Source organism: Ammodytes marinus, assembly GCF_949987685.1.
Source record: "Ammodytes marinus genome assembly, chromosome: 13".
Classification (NCBI taxonomy): Eukaryota; Metazoa; Chordata; class Actinopteri; order Uranoscopiformes; family Ammodytidae; genus Ammodytes; species Ammodytes marinus.
This window is the reverse complement of record NC_137217.1, coordinates 20,529,631-20,549,172: the sequence shown is the minus strand read 5'-3', so window position 1 is coordinate 20,549,172 and position 19,542 is coordinate 20,529,631. Positions and strand designations below refer to the sequence as shown.

The 19,542-nt window shown below is 42.2% G+C and overlaps 1 protein-coding gene across 1 annotated transcript in view; it reads right to left on the bottom strand.

Moving 5' to 3' along the window:
* Nucleotides 1-406: 406 nt before the first annotated feature.
* The window catches only part of adamtsl4 (ADAMTS-like 4), a 41,088-nt gene continuing 21,952 nt past the window's right edge, over nucleotides 407-19,542 (bottom strand). The window contains exons 5-17 of the mRNA XM_080038953.1: nucleotides 18,920-19,022; nucleotides 10,667-10,806; nucleotides 10,023-10,227; nucleotides 9,378-9,562; nucleotides 7,972-8,137; nucleotides 7,164-7,421; nucleotides 6,845-6,974; nucleotides 5,961-6,165; nucleotides 5,247-5,420; nucleotides 4,965-5,144; nucleotides 3,241-3,420; nucleotides 2,981-3,128; nucleotides 407-2,887 (exon numbers count right to left, since the gene is read on the bottom strand). Coding sequence (XP_079895079.1) covers nucleotides 2,757-2,887; nucleotides 2,981-3,128; nucleotides 3,241-3,420; nucleotides 4,965-5,144; nucleotides 5,247-5,420; nucleotides 5,961-6,165; nucleotides 6,845-6,974; nucleotides 7,164-7,421; nucleotides 7,972-8,137; nucleotides 9,378-9,562; nucleotides 10,023-10,227; nucleotides 10,667-10,806; nucleotides 18,920-19,022 — 2,205 coding nt within the window. The 3' untranslated portion in view covers nucleotides 407-2,756. The remainder of the gene's footprint in view (nucleotides 2,888-2,980; nucleotides 3,129-3,240; nucleotides 3,421-4,964; nucleotides 5,145-5,246; nucleotides 5,421-5,960; nucleotides 6,166-6,844; nucleotides 6,975-7,163; nucleotides 7,422-7,971; nucleotides 8,138-9,377; nucleotides 9,563-10,022; nucleotides 10,228-10,666; nucleotides 10,807-18,919; nucleotides 19,023-19,542) is intronic.

Below are 19,542 nucleotides of genomic sequence, written 5' to 3'. Positions count from 1 at the left end.
AGGCCTTCGTAGAGTTAAACTACAGAGTTATTCTGTTAAACTACAACACCCTTTTAACCCTTCTACCTGCTTTCACTGTGTTGTACTGTTGGCCCTAAACTTAACATCTTGTACTCCTCCAGCCACTCATACATTTACACCTTAAAAGAAAAACAGATGATTTCAAGAGGCTTCCTGGGTCTATAAACAAACACCTCATTTCAGTAAAATATATTTAGGATCACCAACTCATGCTTTTAAGCAATGTCTCATTCAGTATGAACCCAAAACACATATTTAGTTAATTGAACAACTAAGTAAAGTGCCTTTCATTCATGACTGAGACTCAATAGCGCCATCGTTTGGAGAAGAATGGCCATTTCGTCCCTATTCACTGAACAAAAGCATGACACTTCATTTCTTGGTTTCAGTTTTATTTTAATGAGAGATAATAATTTTTCCACACCGTTTATTGTTTTGTTCTTGCAAGATAAAAAAAAAATTGTTCGCATATATACAGTATACATGTAATCTCATAAACTCTGGTGGTAACAATGACAATTTGCTACAGCTTCTTAAAACAGAAAATAAATTACATGTTCTTTAGATAATAGATAAATTACTATCCTTTTTTGTTTTGTATATAAAAACTTTTTTTTTATCTACGAGGGATTAGAGACAAGAATGACATCCAAAGCCACAAACCCATACTCTCTCTCGCACACACACACACGCACACGCGCACACACACACACAGACACACACACACACACACACACACACACACACACACACACACACACACACACACACACACACACACAACAATTACATATTCTCTTGCAAACTACAACAATAATAATACAACAGTTAAATGGGTATAAATGCAGTCTACAATACCACTTCTGATCACTCTATTCAGTTATAAAACACAAGCGCCTTCTATGTCCAAAGAAAGTATAGACATTAAAACATATCTGACAAATATACAGACTCCACACCTTTGACTGGGCAGGGTGTATTGTGTTTGTATTTCTTCTCAGGGAGGTGTGGGAAGAGAAAGAAGAGCAAAGTAAAAACAGTTGTAAGAGGAAAAGAGACAGAGAAGCATAAAGAGTAGTACTTACACACATATACAGAGGTTTGCCGCTTCAGTATGCAAAATATTTACTTTAATTCATCACGCTGAGAAAACAGAGAGGACATGAAGCTGTTCTCCTTGGCGCAGTCGTGGTGGTGAAATGATCGCTAAAACACAGAATTAGGACAGCCAGGAGTGAATAATTTTTCTCCGCCATATTTTTGGCTGTCTAATCAGCGAACAGAGGGAGGGCCTCAGAAGCCGGCGCATGACCTACGTCACGACCAAACGTTATGCAATTGGTTGGCAGATCCAGAGTGGCACTGGGCAGATCCAATAGTTTACAACTTCAACAGAACACCCGCCTTCAAGTGAGTTAATGTTGGTCAATTGAGCGATTCCAGACCTTCTGTACAAATTAAATGAAGTACGATGGTCTGGTAGGACCAGGCTATATGCACTGTACTGCTATGTGCGCTATTTTCTCTTGTTTAAGTAACATCTGATTAAAAACTACAGTGCCCAGCTTTTTTTTAGAAAATGGAGCATTCAAAATTAGGAAACTATATATTAGTGAGCCTTTTTCTAACATTTACATCATCTGTAGAAACAAATAGGCTTGGGCTGAGTTTTGTTGAATAGTAGCATCTTGGTCTTTTCATGTGATTTTTCTAACAAGAGGAAAATTATAGAACAACCCATCTGACAGTTAATGGTTTTACTTTATGTCTGTTTTTTTAGTGATCAGCATTGGCCAATATAAAATACATACAGTAACTGCAGGTAAAGCTGTGGAATTCAACACAGCTCCTACAGCTATCTTTAAAAGACCAATGTGTGTCATTGACATGAATACATCTAAGGACTTCAAAGACTTGTGGCTGCTTGTTAGTTTTGTTGTCTAATGTCCATCTTGTTGGGGTAAAAAATCTCAAGTCTTCTCGCTTTAATATATTTGGTCACTTACTATCATGCTCACCCCAATCCTTTGGTTCATCTTTCCAAGTACTGAGCTGAACAATAAGAGGACATTTCTTGACAAACAGAAAGAAATACATATACCATTAAGGAAATCCTTCTAGCTTATTTGTGGGGAAGCCGCAGTACATCTGCAGCGTACAAAAAACACAGTAAATCTATTCCAGTAGATCTTCAGCACTTCATTACTTAAGTCTACACAGTTTATCTAGCACACAGGGTAATTCTTTGTTCAGCACATTTCTTTTAATTAGTGGTATGTATGTTGAATAGGTTTTAAGATCCTGTAGAGTAGGGTGGGTCTCAAAATAAGGCTAAATGTGCTGTTGAGACACAGCTGTGTCCTCAGGGAGCCTCTTGCATTACAATCTCTCAATCACAGCAAATGCATATCTCAGCACTGTGTGACACATTATGAACCTGTTGAAGCTGAAGCTAAAGGAAACAGATGCAAGCTATCAGTGGAAGTTGTGGTTCTCAAAGACAATATAAAATAGAATATAGAGAACTGGAATAAGGGAACCGGCTACTTTCACAGTGTGTTTGCCTGAAAAATCAGGAGAAAATGGATATACTGTGTGTAATCTGACTGCCATCACATGGATTATGTTTATGACAGGCTGTCCTTTTTCTACTGACTTGTTTCTTCAGCAGTGTTCAGCCCTTTTGACCTAAACCCTTTGACTTCTCTCACACCTCTGCTCCTGTGACTGGCTGGTCAGTGCCTCTTGGCACGCTGAGCACTCTGGGTACACGAGGCACAGCAGGCAGTTTTATAGTAGGGGTAGACGCACAGCCTGGCTTGAACCACCATCACGCAATTTTGACGCCTATCCCGGCAGTTGTGATCTGTGAACAGAGCAGAGGAGAGACACATCGATAGGAGAAAAGGCCAACAACAAAAAAGCACAAATACTCTGTCTCATCTTGGCGCACACCAACCTGAGACTTGTGGACTGCAGGGTATCGTGTTGCAGATTTGCTCCTTGTCAGGTTTGGTGCCCAAATCACATTCTTTGCTGTGCTTTTTGTCTTGCGTTAGACACCGCACTTCCCTCATTTGTAAGCCTTTTCCACAAGAACGTGAGCACTGGTAACAAAGACAGAGATGGTTTGAATAACAAAAAATTGTTGAAAAAAAAATTGTTCTTAAACGTTTTATTTACAGATCCCCAATCATTTTCATTCACGTTTCTTCTCACCGTGCTCCACTCTGTTGTGAACCACTGGGGCTGACACTCTCCCATCTCGCACTCTTGGACTGCAGCAGGTTTGTCCAGATGAGCGCATTCACTGGCTGCAGCCACAGTAAAATCGTTGCCAGTCTTTTGGATGCAGATGATGTCTCGTCGCTGGGTTCCATTTCCACATTGGACATTGCACTGGCAAAAGAGAGAAAACATATCGATACCAGGAGAACAGTAGCTGTTTTGATTCATATTGCAGTGATGTCTAGGGCTAGGTTATTGGCAACTCCACGATAAGATAAGTATCACGACACATGGGCGATACATGGGTCACGATATCATATATCACAATACATTGCAATACGATGCAAATTGTGATCTTTGGCTTTGCATTTGGAAGGGCCGCTATCATTTTGTCATCCGTGTCGGCCACGCTGCTTCCAGCTTTCACTCTGCCATAACACCCCGACTAGCCCTACTGTGACATCTACAAGAGCTGAGGTTGTAGTTCACATCCCATTTTAAATGCAATTTTTTTTCTTAGATTAATAATTCATTTTTGGAGCTGGAAATCGATACAGAAAATACAAAAACAAATATAACGATGTATTTCCGTAACGATTTGTTAGCACAGTCCCAGCGATATCAGTTAGGGCCCACTCACACTAGTGCCACGGCCCCGTGCCAAAGCTCATTAGCATACTAAAGTCTAGAACGTTTGGCTAGTGTGACCACGCCAACTGTATTCCAGCACGGAACAGCCCCTTGGCCACGGCACACCTGGGAGAGGTGTGCCGTGGCCAAAGTACAGATGCTAATGAGATGACACGCGCACAAGCAAGCGCACAGGCGGCGTTCCTGACGTGAATTTATTAAGGATGCATTGTCCGTTAACGTCCGCTGCCTTACTAGTCGGCACCAGAATTGCCCACCACTTGGACTTGTAGCTATAATGTGTGAGAATTAACGTGTGTGTAGGCCTAGGTGTGGGCTAATAAAAGAGGGAGAGAGCTAATTAGGTCGGCTCAGAAAGCAAAGCAAAAATGTTTTCGTGTTTACTCACGTTCGTCAGATGATTTTTTTTCTTTTTCCTCCCGTCAGCTGTCATAACTGCATTTACGCATGGCGGTGGAGACGCACCCAAAACAACACACCGCGGCCCGGTGATAAGGAAACAGTAGCCTACGCTAAGGTTTAACAAGAAACTTTATAAAGACACTTAAAAAAACGATCTCTGCCCATACAAAAAGTTCTGACTTGGATTTGATGGAGCGATCGATGTGTACAAAACCATCCGGATACATAGCCTATGGTCTGATGACGGGCCGTTATATTAATAATAAACAGCGTGCTGCACAAATATGAGACTGTCCACCGCGACCTATTACGTCAAGGCTACATTTAAAAAAACAATAGCTTAAGGATTCTCGTTGCTCTAATGTGGAAGTGGAATATTTGATGCAAATTTGGCCGGATGAAAATATTCACAAACAGTCGTATAGCCTACAAGTAGACTACGCTCCAAATCCTAAACGCGCACGGTGCAAGTATGCCCAGGCCACGAGCAGTGTGAGCACGGGCCTGCGGGGGGAGTGGGGAGGGGGGGGAATCGTGCTGAATCGTGCTGAGCACGGAACAGGCAAACGGCACTAGTGTGAGTGCGCCCTTAAACGCACCAAACATAAAATCACCTTTCCATACAATAGATTTCCCCTTATCCTTTATCCCCTCCATCCTACCTGTGTCCAGGGACTGCTGTACCACATGGTTGTGGACACACAGGGACCCCCGTTGCAGGCCTTCATCTCTGCCGGTTTATCCCCAACACAGTCCCCTGCTCCTCCGCCCTCTCTATCCCCTCCTTGGCTCAAACACACCACCTCCCTCCTCTGCACCCCGGGGCCACACTGCGCCGAACACTGAGGGACAAAGTGGAAGATCATGTTGAGGATTAGTGCCATCGTAAGTGCCCAGAATGTTTTTTTTTTGCTTTTTCACTGCTGTGTATGTGTGTTACTCACAGTGTTGGGCCAGTTGGTGAAGTACCAGTTGGTTACACAGGGCCCCATGTTGCACTCCTCGCTCCCCTGTGGGCGACCCCTGGAGTGACACTCCTTGTCGTTCACCATGTTGCCCTGATCGCTGACACAGTGCACGCTCCTTGTCCTCCTCCCTACTCCACAGTCCACTGAGCACTGCGGCCAATGGAGAGGAGAAAAAAAACAAGAATGAGTGTACAGGCAAAAGGCATAATACTAGTTGACAGAAAAACTTGATTAACAGTCATTTAATCAGTTTTTTCTTCCCAAAGGGCATTTTGTTGTGTAGCAGTACAACAGAAAACACTAGATGAATTATGAATGGAAGTATAAAATCATATATATGATCATACATCATTTAAAACTTTAAACTGTTGTTGGTTTGTTGGAACTGTGAGCTTTGCTTATGATTAATAGCTGTTATAATTTTTCAATTGAACCAAAACATTGACTCAATTCAATGATTTGTTGCAACACATTTCATGGCACAGTGTCTGCAGCAAACTCTGACTTGAAAAGTACTTAAATAATTGTGTGCCAACCTAATAAAAGGATAAAAAAATTTATTAGTGACACAGTACCATAATTCCCAAGTCCCAACACGCTAATATATAAAGGAACTCCACCCACTCTCCCCTCTTTGGTTTGTGATACATTACATGGCCTCTTTTTCTCATAAGGGTGTTGTTGACCTACCGAGCTCCAGTCCGAGTTGACCTCCCAGTGGGAGCAGAGGGCGAGCTGACAGGCCTGTGTGGACTCCGGTGGGGTGAGGTTGACGCAGCGTTGTGGGTGGACCATGGTGGAGCGGTTTCCAAAGCTTTGCCTGCACTGGAGCTGACGCTGCTGCACCCCAGGGCCACAGGATACGCTGCACTCTGACCATGAACTGGCCTCCCAGCTGAGAGAAACAATGAGGGAGAGAGAGAGAGACATGTTGAATCTACATTTGACTGGAAAATAACATATACTCACATGCCTTCAGATGTGCAACTATTACAAAACACTGTGTGGCCGAATTAGATGCACACATTAGATGTGTCATCTCACTTCAAATTATATGTCAATTTTTTTTAAAGATTTCTTAAAGCATGTTTTGGTACCTTACTTGGACTTTTCATTAACTCAACAATGTAAAAAAAAATTTTCTGACAAAATATTTGTCAGTGCAACATGACATAATGTCAACAGTAGAAATCAACTTGTCTCAACAATTTCCCTGAAATAAGCGTCTTGAAAAGAGAAATAATAAAGCACGTAACTACGCTTGAATCAAGCAGAAACTAAAACTAAAATACCTGAAAACAAGGTGAATTGGAAACAATTCAAAACATTCATACCTCATTGGCAGATTTACTCACTGTAATAAATATTTACTTAAGGACAGTATAATGTATGGACAAAAATGCCTTGTTAAGGTTTGTTTGCGGTGTTCCGTGCAGTGAATTATCATTTACATAAAAAACTGGCCCAAGAAGGAACAAATATTTGGAATACTGAAAAAACTGAATATAAGAAAAAATATTTATGTATAATGTACATTTCATTGAGCTAGCTAACTAGCTATGTTTTTTCCTCACAATGGTGGGCAGGGATGTGCGTTACAAGGCTCCTCCTCGGGGACAGGTTTTGCTGCAGAGTCACATTTCCTCTCTGGGACCTCCTGGTCTGTATGGCGGTCTATGCACACAACAACCCTGTACTGAAAACCTACAGAGAAAGGAAGATGGACAGAAACACAGAATGAGCCACAAACGTCAGTTGAAAAACTGCACTTGCACTTGCCAACCAGAGGAGGGAGGTGTCACAACACCCAAGGTAAGTCAGCATGATTTTTTTTCCATAAGGCAGTTCATTTCTAAGATGACACACATTCAGGTTAATCTGACTGAATCTAACCTTTGCCACAGGAAGCAGAGCACTCGGTGAGTCCGCCTCTTCTCCACACGAAGGGGGGCTGAGTGTCCAATGGTAGGTCAGTGCGAGGGGGGATTCGGGCATTCCTATTGGGTGCAGATCCCCGAGGGCGTGACCTCTCAGGTGTCCACCGGTCCGCGGAGGACGAAGGAGAAAACACAGAGGAGGAAGAGGGGAAAGAAGGGACCGAAACAGGAGGGGCAGCAAGAGCAGGGTCTTCTATTGACACAGTGAGAGGACCTGGGGGAAAAAAAGAGAAAAAGACAAATCATAAATCATCAGGGAAAGTGGGAGGGGAGAGAGAGAGAGAGGCGAAGAATGGGAAACCAACATGAGGAAAACAAGAAAAAGAGCGATAAAGAGGGTAGAAAGAGGCGACAACGTGAATGTTAAAATTTTGAGAGCAATGAGTCAGGGGCCAATGATGTCATGATGAGGTCAGGGTCTCATGAAAGTGAACATATGGATCAAAAAGCCTCCCAACTAGGTCATGCACAAACACACAAACACACGTTCACTATAATCCCTCCCATTTGGCCCACGACCGCACCCATCCTGATCCACAAACACGTCAATCATTCTCCAGAGACATGGGTTGCAGAGTCATTAGGAAAGAATGATTCTTCCGTTTGATTCAGGCGTTCAATTTCTGACGTTGACAAGATCCTACAATGTGCTGAACATGACGGTCAAGGACACTGTATGTCTACGCTACTGTGTGGAACATGCAGAAAACAGAGCTGACATACATTAGGAGGGAAATCAGAAAACGTAGGTGCGATGGACGTACTGCGAAGGGGTGACCTCCCTTGCTCCCGCACCCTCGGCCGCTCCCTGGGTGCCTCTCTGGGTGCCTCCCTCTCTCTCTCCACTGGCCTCTCCCTTTCAACCTCCTTCTTTTCCACGGGGACGTAAAACTCATATTCGATGCCAGGGTTTTCTTTGTGGAAAATGATCTGGAGAGAAAACGGGGAAAGAACCGATAAGACTAAAAGTGAGAAGACAATTAACAGCCTTAGAATAGCTTTACAAATCCCCATAGGGGGAGGTCAGAGGAGGACCAGCTGCAAAATCAGTGTTGTGCTCAAGGGATTTCCATCACCAGGGTGTTGGCATTTCACTATGCCCTCTTAAAATAAATCAACTTTTTCAGCTAGAGGCTCATGGCAACAACATTTTGATCTGCAATCTTTCAGCAGATATGGTAATGTAATTCAATCAGTAGTTTAATGTGTTGTTGCGACACTTAACTACCTCAAAAACTAAAAGATGAGTTGAGGTGAAATTTCTTTATTTTATTTTATTTATAAACAAACATGTTATAACATATTTACAGTTTTAGAATTGCTGGCAGATTTAAGAGACTCTGGAGACAGACTAGCTGTTTCCAGTCTTTATACTGTTAAGCTAACTGGCAGATAAGATGCTGACCATGAAACGCAACAATCCTGATTCAAGTTTAAGTTTGTTTCCCTTTCATTCTCTCTGTAATATTGGCATACAAATGTTCGAAAAAAAAACTATGTTGAAATAATGTTCACAAGCGAACATTTTTTCATAATTATTTATTTCTGGCACCACCTACAGGCCACTTTATATGATTGTGTCCCACCAATGACCTCTACAGACAGGCACAAGTCTGCTTACTATTACTTTTCCAGTGTGCAATTATTATGACAGCATCTACTCTGTACTACTGGCTTGATTATAAACTTTTACTCCTTGTATGACTCATTTCAACATCCGATTAAGCTTTAAAACTGCACGTGATTCCAAAGGAGATCAAACTCTGGTTTTGGTGTGGATGCTTTGTTATTTTTACCCCCTCTTTCCCTGTAGCTACTGGATGCAAAACTGCAGATGACTCCTGTTCTTTAATAAGATCTTAGCCTGAGGTTAGCGCTGTTATTATTAAGCCCTGAATGTGGCTCAGTGTAGGTTTTAGTACAGCTGTTTTTATCCCACACGAATACTAACATAATGCTGCCTATCTTGAACATCTTGATTTAGAGCAGGAGATCACAGCCTCAGGCTTACGACAATGTCACTTATATGTTAAATATTCTGTGTATGCTCATTTGTCTATTTGTATGTGTGCGATTCTTATCAGTTAATTTAGCGATTTTGAATCTGTGCCCTGAGATCATGTTTGCTTAGAGGGTTATTTTGAAAGCCTGTATGTGCTCCAGTTCTTACATATAGCTGTAGCTGTGTGGTGGTGGGTCCTGGAGCACTGAGGGACTCTCCTTTCTCTTCCTCTCCCTCTGCCTGTGCTCTAGGTCTGGTGTATGTGAAGGTGGTCCCCCCTGCCTGGTAGTCCCCCGGAGGGTCCACAGCCCATCGCCCGTTCACCACAGAGGCTCCGGTGCCACTTCTCATGGCTGTAAAAAAATAAGGGTAGGGGAAGGTCAGGAGGTCAGACGGAAGGAATGAAGCAAGATTTGATTCAATTTTTTTTTTTGGACTCTGTTCAGTCTAAATAGTGTTGAATTCTTGGGAAACCCCGCACACAAGCTCAAAGACACTCAGACACACAGACAAACACAGGCTGTGGAGTGCTGTCTCGTTAGCAAACAGGGGTCTGGCAAGACAAACACTCACACGTACACGCACACACTTCACTGGTTCCTTATGAGCTCTAACAATTGTGCCATTATCTGCTTGGGAGTCTGTGAGAATTTACAGTCTTAAGTCCAAGCCAGCACACACATGCTTATGGGCCAAAACACATTCCCAAATACTGCAATTCCCTTCCCAACCTCTCACTTTTACCAAAGCTGGAACCAGTATTATTTAGGAAACAATGTGTGCTCGACTTTGTGTGCGTCGATCAGATCTTACCCAAGTAATTAGGACTGGCTCGTCTCTCCGTGATGTTAATGAATGTGGCTCCAAGCGGGATGTCCAGGATCTTTTGGTAACCAAGGGGAACCGTGACATTTTGGAAGCTGCCTGTCACCTTTCGACAGGAGGATTCCCGCCCACCACACTCTCCGCACTTGTCAATCACAGAACCAGAGCCCAGTACCCCATTGCAACCCTCGGTCTGGCAGGAAAAGAAGGTGAAAAGATGTGATTGATGGGTCAGACAATGAAGGGGGGGAAAGAAGGTTAGGGGAACCAGAGATATGCGGGCAGAGGGTGGAGACAGAGCAAAATAAAGCTATTCCAACCCCTTTGGCATTTCACATGCTTTGCCAGTGTTTATTTCACATCTGTTTGTGTGTAAATTGGTTACTGTTACTGGCCAGATTCCTGCCAGAAACTGAAGGGCAAAATCAGAAAGTGCAAATGGGAAAAAGAGGGAAAGAGGCCGAGAGCAGGACATTAAAAAAAATGACAGTCTGAATCTGCATGCCAGGCTTAAATCAGCCTCCAGTCGTGAGACTAAAGAGAGCCAGTTGTTTTCAATTCCAGCTAGACAGTAGGGACTCGGTTCCAGTGACTTGAAATTAAAATCACACACTCATAGTTAATGCACTCACCAGACACAGTCCTTCTACACACACGTCGTTTGAGCTGACGTTGAGGCAGGGCGTCCCGTCTCTGGCACGCTCGGCCAGGCGGACGTAGAAACGATAGCCGGCGGGTCTGCAGGTCAGCTCACACTGCTTGTCCGCCCCAACTGCAACACATGAGCATAGGAGAGGGGGATAATTAGACAACATTCATGTTGGTCTTAAGTGTCTATGGCTTTGTGAGATATTATGTAAGCGTGCGGCTTCTTTGTTTGGTGCCTGGCGTGGAGAAGTCCCAGTTGGGCGATAACTGTCTTTCCATGTGCTCAGGAAACCAGGAGGCAAGACCAAATAACCCATGACTGTCAGACAGCACCAGAGTGATTAGCTATTTGCCCTGCTGCTCAAAGTTAAGAATGCACTCCCTGCTGCACCTTCCAAAGAGCTACATACCCATAAGGGAGGTTTAAACATAAGCCTGAGGCCCATCTGATTTATGAGAGGAACCCAATGGGCGCACACAGCAGGGAGACTAGTCCTTGGAAAGAGAGAACAGAAGGGAAGAATCATAGAAGGAGAAAAACTGCTTCAAGGTAAAAGGGGAAATTGAAGACCTTCTGTCCTTCGGCAGACAAATAGACAAGTCGGGGAATACAGAGGATCTCACAGGGGAATGGGGGGAGTATACAAGCAAAATATGTGGAGAAAGTAAGCGTGTGTCTGTGTTTAAATCATCTATCAATCTGATGTCTGTGACATTTTTATATATTTTCTTATGTAAGTAATAAACATACTAAAAATATTATTTAGTATGCTTTAAGGTGTAGGTGTATTTTTGAAGCCAAGCTAGCTCGTTCCCCCTGTTTCCAGAGTCTATGCTGAACTAAGCTTACAACGCCCAACCTTTGCTGATGCATTCAAAGCATGCCAAATCTAAAATTTATATCACAGCAGTCTGACGCTACATTAGCAGCTACAAGCATAACAAACCTCTGAATCTCCATCCAAAATGCCTGTGATAGCTGCATTATAGGTAATGTAGACCCCAAGTTTTGACAGGTGTATTTAGAATGAAAAAGATGATTTAGTTACGATTTCGCTGCACCAACTTTGATACTTGACAATGATATATAAGTGCATTGCTTAAGCACTGGAGGACAGGCAGTAAATGATCTTTTTGAGACAGCCTTGAAAAGGATAAGAAAATATGTGCATTTCCTGAATGTTGAACTATTCCTTTGAAGAAGAGGAAAAAGAGATAGAAGGAATGTGTGGTAAAAACAGGGAGACAGTGAGTTGCTCCACTGTTCCTCTTTCTCTTTGAGGTTAGAGATGGAGGATGTAACAGGGGTTAATGGCCTTGGGCAGAGTTGGTGTGCGAGTGTGTGAGTAATAGAGCGATAGACATTAGATCATAGCATGAGGAAGGAGACATAGATTTAGTTGCAGATGGGAGGGGGTGGTTTCGGTTACCCAAACCTCAGAGCATCTTCAAAGTCAGGAGGTTCACAAAAGATAGCGAAGAGAAAAAAGACCTAAGGTCAAATAACGGACCCCTGGTGTAACCTTGTGTGTGAACAGAAAGTTCAAAAAGTGTGTAGTGTGTAGTGAACGCAAAGGAGCTCCATATGCTTTAAAGGAGTCTCCTAGGTTCCTCGAATCTCTACAGTGAAGGTCAACAATGTTTCACCTGGTATAATAAACTCCCACACAAAAGCACACAAGTCATCATAAATAAAAACAGCAAACTTCCAAACAGAAGAGAATGATAGATAAGATTGGACTGTTGACGAACCATTTCATTGTTTTGTTGGTTTCCATTTAAGCAGAACCCCATCTCTAGCTTCTGGAGGGAAAAGTGGACAAAAGTATCTAAATGACAAAGAAGTTTCCAATTGAAAGGAAAAACACTTCTGTTAAGACCCAGTCACTGTGTACAGGTTTTTACTTTTTGTGAATAGAAAATCCAGATCCATGATGTTTGCTTTTACCAAATACGTCAAGGGCATTGAGGAGTGTATTTTATCTCACTAAGTGGCTAGAAGTGGTCAGGAAGTCATACACGTGAAGCACTTGACCCACGCTGGATGTTTACCTTTCACCAACTTTGTATGGAAATAAAGGTAAGGCAAGGCATAACAAGGGTACATGCATTCTGTTATAAATATACTCCGGAAATGTAGTGGTGGTCCTTTAGCACAGGTTAACATCTGCTCCACGATACTGTTCGTCAGAGTTAAGGGCGCAGAGACCAGTCTCATGAGACCGCTTATTAGAGTTTGAGAGAGACAGCATACATTTAAAAAAAAATACATCAACTGGTCATCGCATACGTGAAAACTTTCCGGTAAAAGGACAAAGATGAGAAATTAAGGGGTCTTCTTGAATCTGATTTAAACAGTGTGGTGACAAAACTGCTATTCCTATTTCTCCTCTTAAGATGGCTCCGACCCTCAGAGGCTTTCAGTTATCTGTTTTCTCAGATGGTATTTTATCAGGAATACATGCTATAATAATAATAATAATAATAATAATAATAATAATAATAATAATAATAATAATAATAATAATAATAATAATAATAATAATAATAATAATAATAATAACAACAAAATTCACAAATCTATGAAACAACCATTATCATTGATTTTATGAATTGATTTCAATGACTTAAAACATGCATGTCAATAGTATGAAAGTATGAGACACTGTCCATGACTGCAATCCAAGCTTTTATTTTAACATATTTTCCTCCTGTCTGATTATTGCAGAGAGACAGATGTACGGTACATATTTAGAAAGAAAGAGAAGGGGAGGTTGTGTTCCCACCCCCCCCCCCCCCCTCTCTCTCTCCACCATGGTTCTCTTTTTCCCTCTTTCATAGTTATCTTTGAGAGATTACACTACTGGAGACAGTGACAGAAAAGAGAGGGGGAGCGTCTTTACTTGCTTCCTCCTCATCACCCTCATCCTCCCATCTTTTCTTTCTTCTATCTGTCCTGAAGTCACATTCGAGTGCTCTCCTACTTCTAATCGCATTGAATTGTTTGTTCTGGTTTGATTTGTTTTTATTTTATTTTATTTTATTTAACCTTTATTCATAAAGGTAAGGTAATCTAATTCAGAGACTAGTTCTCATTCTCAAGAGAGATTTGTATCTAGCTACTTAGCTCAGCTTCTCTGTTTCTCTTTTCGCCCCCTTTTCTCTTTCACTGTCCCTCGCTCCCTCTCTCCCTCTCTGAGCTTAGTGTTCAGACAGTGGAATATATGTTGTCTAAATATACTTCCCCACTATCTCTCTGTCTAAACAAACTCCAACACGGACAGAGAAAGAAAGAGGCAACGAGACAGGAAGAGAGGAGGATGGGTGCGCAGAGAGGGGGGATGAGGCATGCAAAAAAGGGAATATTCAAGTAAAACAACACCTGCACGCACAGTGTTTTAAAAGAGGTACTGCTATCCAGAGCTTAGCTTGTGGGGGGAAACATGAATCACAATAAAATGTACCAGGACTATCACTTCTGTGGTTTATAACCAGAGTGGCAGCTTTACAGTTTAAGGTTCCTGTTCCAAACCATAGGCCACACCACTTTGCAGTACATATATAACTGGCCTGTCACCTTGGAGGCAAAAAATCACACACTAAGTACCAAGAGCTGACATTCTAACATTAATACTAATGGGAAATGTATGCAGCGCCCTACAAAGTAAATAGATGGGTGCAGCTGCAGAGAAATGACTAATACACCATTCGATGTCGAAACTCACAAGCTCCTCGCAGCCTCCAATGTGTTGATGGGAAGCTGGATATGAAGGGCTTGGACTGTAGCCAGTGGGACCAGACTGGAGTAAACAGTGCAATACAGTTTACTTAGCAGAGTGGAAAAGGATCATCTCCAGCAAGTCTGACCCCAGCTGACGTCATTTGCAAATATACAGTACTGTATCTACTATCTAGCCCCTTCAGAGTCCCCAAAGATATGTGACATCTGCTCCGTTTCTCTCTCCACTAAGCAATATCCGTCCCTTTCGCTGCTTAATGCCTCATTTTCTACCAGATACTCTCTGTGTCTGTCTGCTGTTTGTCGCTGAGCAGGTAGTGCCCATGGGGTTTATCAGTTTTTTCACTGGAAAGGGATCCTTTTATCCTCACAATAATATGACTAAGCTGTGCCTCTCGAATGCCAGAACCAGGATTTGCCCCCCATATCAGAGGTCGTCTCTGTTTTTCTTTCCCCTCCTCGCTCTCGGTCCAGTCTTCCCCTCTTTCTCAGCAGATCTCAAGGACATGGCAGTTTAAAATAAGCAAGAGTGGAGAAGAGGGCATGGAAGCACGCAGATAGAGAAAATGTAGGAGCTTCTAAATACATGATAAAAACAATAATCTCACACTCTTTCCCCTCGCAAAACACACGCAGACAGGGGGCATGGGTGAAAGGAAAGCCCCTGTGTGTTTATGCAGACAGTTTGACTCCAGCTGATATGCTCGCTGATGACTCCTGGTTCACATGTACAGCATACTTTGTCTAGATCTGCCTGCACCCTCAAAACTGGGCCAAACCTGCTCCAACAAGACCAACAAATAGTTTACCCTTTAAGTTGTTGGAAAGGTGGAATGGACTAATCCTTCCATTCTCTATAACTGTTTTCCTTCACAGGGTCACAGTCGGATGGCCAGCTCATACTTGATGAAAGTATGTGAAACATAGAGGAGGTTGCCAGTTTGTTACATAATTGGCAACACATACAGACACCCATTCAAGTTCATATATAAAGGCAATCAAGGCTTTCAAATTCACCTGCATGTAGGATTGGGCAACATGTATTGTTAACAGCTGAATATTGTCTACAATCAGAGATCTTGCCATTCCCTTTTATATATCTGTTTTTTTATGTATTATAAATTAAAAGGGCCATTTTAAACCAATATCAGTTGAATTTACTCCTAATATGTCAGATATTTTGTTAAGTGGGTTACTGATAAACTTACTTCTAAAAAAAGTGTATGGATTCAGCAGAACATTTAAAAAAATTTAATATATTGTTGCAAAATAAATTACATGCATCACTATTCATCCTATCTTAGCATATGATTTTGCAGGGAAATCCATGCAGGAAGATGAAAACCCCGACCCAACCCAAGCTATGTTTTGTTATAACATAAAAAATATTGAAATTGCAAAACTGAAGCATGACACAGGATATAAACATTAAGGGTGAATTGAACTTATTTTCATAGTTCAAAGTTATGTTATGGGATTACTTAAACTACGTAAAAAAGTAACTTTAAAGTAGCACTAATTGTTTCTTTTGGACACTTCATTGGCACAAGCTGTCGTAACAACACAGTATTAAGTTGTTTTTGCGAACTTCTGAGCAAAAAATTGCCAAGTTACACATCCAGCAGTCATGGGGCAACATTAACATTTATTTTCAGTCGTGTTTCTAGTCACTTGAAGAATGTTAGTTCAATAGTTGCTCTGTTTTTTGCTCTGTATCGCTCTCCACTTGGAAATATCTGGCTCTTTCACACTTTCTTCGCCAGCAACTCACAAACTTTGTCTTTCTGCTGTTTGGTGCTGAGCAGGGAGAGCCCAGTGGGTTTTATCAGAACTTTTTCACCTGTAGAAGCAAGGTTGATGAGACTGGGGACTGTGAAAACAGTGAACTCAAAAAAACAAAACAATTATCTGAAAGATGCAAAAACTTCTTCTTAGAGCAGAAAGGAGGTAAAGAGTCAGGGGACATTTTTCTTTGGGTTTATCATATGAGCAAGTCTTTCCAATGAGATATATATCTCTATTTTAGCTTCATTACACGTTGTTTGTGTTACACTCTGTTGTGCATATAGCTCTGTGTATTGTGCGTATTTGCCTTGTTTTATTTCAAACAACACAAATACTTACAAATATGCACAATACACAGAGTGTACAATCAATGTACAGTGTGTGGTCGGTGTCGCTGATCTAGCGTGCCTGGTTCTATGCTGTGGAACGCCAGCCAGCTGATACAGTGATCACACAAGTGCACAGACAGGGAATTAATTAGGGAATTAATAGTCTTCAGCAGTGGCGTCATTAGGCCTATTTTAGGGGGGCTGAAGCCCCCCTAAAATATTCTTAAGCCCCCCTAAATCATTTTATGTTTATTTATTTAAAAAAAAAAAAAAAAAAAAAAAATTCAATATAATGTGTCCAGACTATGAGTTTAAATAAATAAACCAGCTATTATTAACTTAAATGTGATCATGAATCTTAATTTCCCTTCACTTCATAGTGGAAGCGATAGAGAGTCAGAGTCAGTGCGTCGTTATCCAGTCCATTCCACTTGTTCATATAGAGCACGCCTACACTGAAATCCAGTCCACGTTTTCCCTGCAACCTAGGTTGCACTCGGTACCTGGGTATCTGCAGTGTGTGTACCGGGAGCGGAGCTGTGGATTTTTTTCTTTTGTTGTTGTTGTTAATGCTGCCAGGGGGGCCCCCTCCAAAAAATACATATATATATTTTCTTTTTTAGTTTGTGTGTTTGATATTAACATCATATTATGCAAATGTAAGTTATCATACAAAATAAGGGATAAAATGTTTTGGTCTAGATATTTAATAGCCTAAAAATGTAATCAGTTCATCTGGGAGGTAATCCGAAATTATCTGATCATGTCACGTTCACATCCATGCACAGTGTGTATTGAGTTTATTTAAAAACAATTGGAAATGGGACTGCCTCAGTTGCCCATGCACTGTGTATAGTCTTATAGCCTTCAGCCTCATCTGTGGAAAAAAAGATAGCATAGACAAGAGTTCTTATGCTTCGTTCCTCTCACTGCATTTAAATGCATTCATTATATTACAGAGAAATATGTTCCGTAAAAGAAAAAGAGCTCCAAGCCCATCCCAGAGGACCCTGCATAATATTTTATTTTTTATTAATATTTTATGGAAAATCCATGTGTCCTTCTTCAATAGCTTCTAATTCATCTGACCCAGTGTCTCCAAATGATCTGTTCACACAAAATTCCTCAGATTTAGCTTCTTAATTTTCCTCTCAAAGTGCTTCATGCATTTCACTCTAAAAAAGTTAAAAAAATCTCCCGGGGGGGCAAACCCCCGGACCCCCCTAGGAGGGTAAGGATCTCAGCTGGCTATTATTTTCGCACAGCTGCACAGTGGAGGCACTAGCAGAAAACACTGGGTGTGTGAATGATATTTAACAAAGATCTATAGTTTCAGCAGCGCTACAATTGGAGAGGGGCCCCCTAATCATATTTCGCTTCGGGCCCCCTGAAGGCTTGGGCCGGCTCTGGTGAAATTAAACGTTCGCTCACATTCTGTGCATCTCCTTGGGGCTAAGCCCCCCCTGTCCTTAAAACCTAGTGACGCCCCTGATCTTCAGTTTTCCAAATAAGCTCATACTGTAAATACACAGAGGCCTGCACACATATTTCTAAGTATAATGTCAAATAGCGTGGATATAATCTCACAGCTGTGCTTCTATGCTCCCACTTTCTCTCTACCGCCTCCACTCACACTCCCAAAACTCCCCTGTTTGTCATATTCCCTCTATCCGCGTTCCTCTCAAATTCCTCAAATATTACTTTAGTGTTTTCTGCTCTTCCTCTGTCTCTCCCTCCAGCATCAGAAAACAAAGACAAATAGACACAATCTCCACTGCACTGACCTATTGTTAACCTTAATGAAGAGTAAACAAACACGCTCAACCACACACAGGCACACACACAAGCCACGTTTTTATCTCTTTTGCTCCTAGTGGACACGTGACAAAACACTTGCATCCCATCACCTCTCACCTCTCTCTCCTTCTTTCTTTCTTTCCTTCCCTTCTTTATTTATGTCACTCAGTAGGAATCTGTGTGCTTAGTCAGAGCAGGGAGTAGAGGCTTGGCAGAAGAGGCAGGGAGTTGTTGGACGGACGAGAGGAAAAAGAACGGAGGGAGAGTGTTTTGAGCAAAAGAATGAAAGCAGATTGAGTTCCAGTCATTCTCTTTTCCCCTCGACTCTCACCACCCTCGACGTTGCATGTACTGCATGGCCGGCCCCCATGAGAGGGAGGGCTCGTGGTGGGTTGGGCCTGCGGTGAGAGTCTTGCCAACACACACTAATACCGTTGCAACATTTGACTCACTTAATTGCAAAAAGCAAACCTTTACTGACGCTTTATTTTGAATTCCCCTCGCCTCTCCTAGCATTTCATTCTAGCTTTAAGCCTATTATCATATCTCTGTGCAGCTAAATATGGCATTGTTAACTCAGTCCTCACCCTCAGTGAAAGGCTCCCAGTTGTAGAGGCGACCCATGAACTCCTGGGTGTTAAATGCTGTGCACTGCTCTGCTCTGGAGTCTGACGAACCTCCACCGCACACCTGGATGACAGAAACACAATTGAGAGTGAGAGAGAGTTTAATGTGGAAAAATGCAGTGACACACAAATTGAACTAATATGAAGTCGACCAGCCATCAAACAGCCAATTGTTTCTCTCTTAGTCCCCGGAGAGGTAAGGGCGGGGTGCACTGTTGCGAACAGCTAGTAATGAAGGGGGAGAAGTAACTTGAAAATCTAGAGGTGAGCTCAAACACGCCATACCCTGATTCACAAACACACACAAGTTGTCTCCATGCTGCTTTTGGCAGTCAGCGAGTGTATTAGAACCATATGGAAATAATAGATTTTTTGGAAGCGGCTGCACACATAAATCCACCCTGGCTTTTAGTGCATGACCACAGAATGAGAATGACTGTGTAAGCGTGTGTGTATGTGTGTGTGTGTGTGTGTGTGTGTGTGTGTGTGTGTGTGTGTGTGTGTGTGTGTGTGTGTGTGTGTGTGTCTGTGTGTGTGTGTCTGTGTGTGTGTGTGTGTGTGTGTGTGTGTGTGTGTGTGTGTGT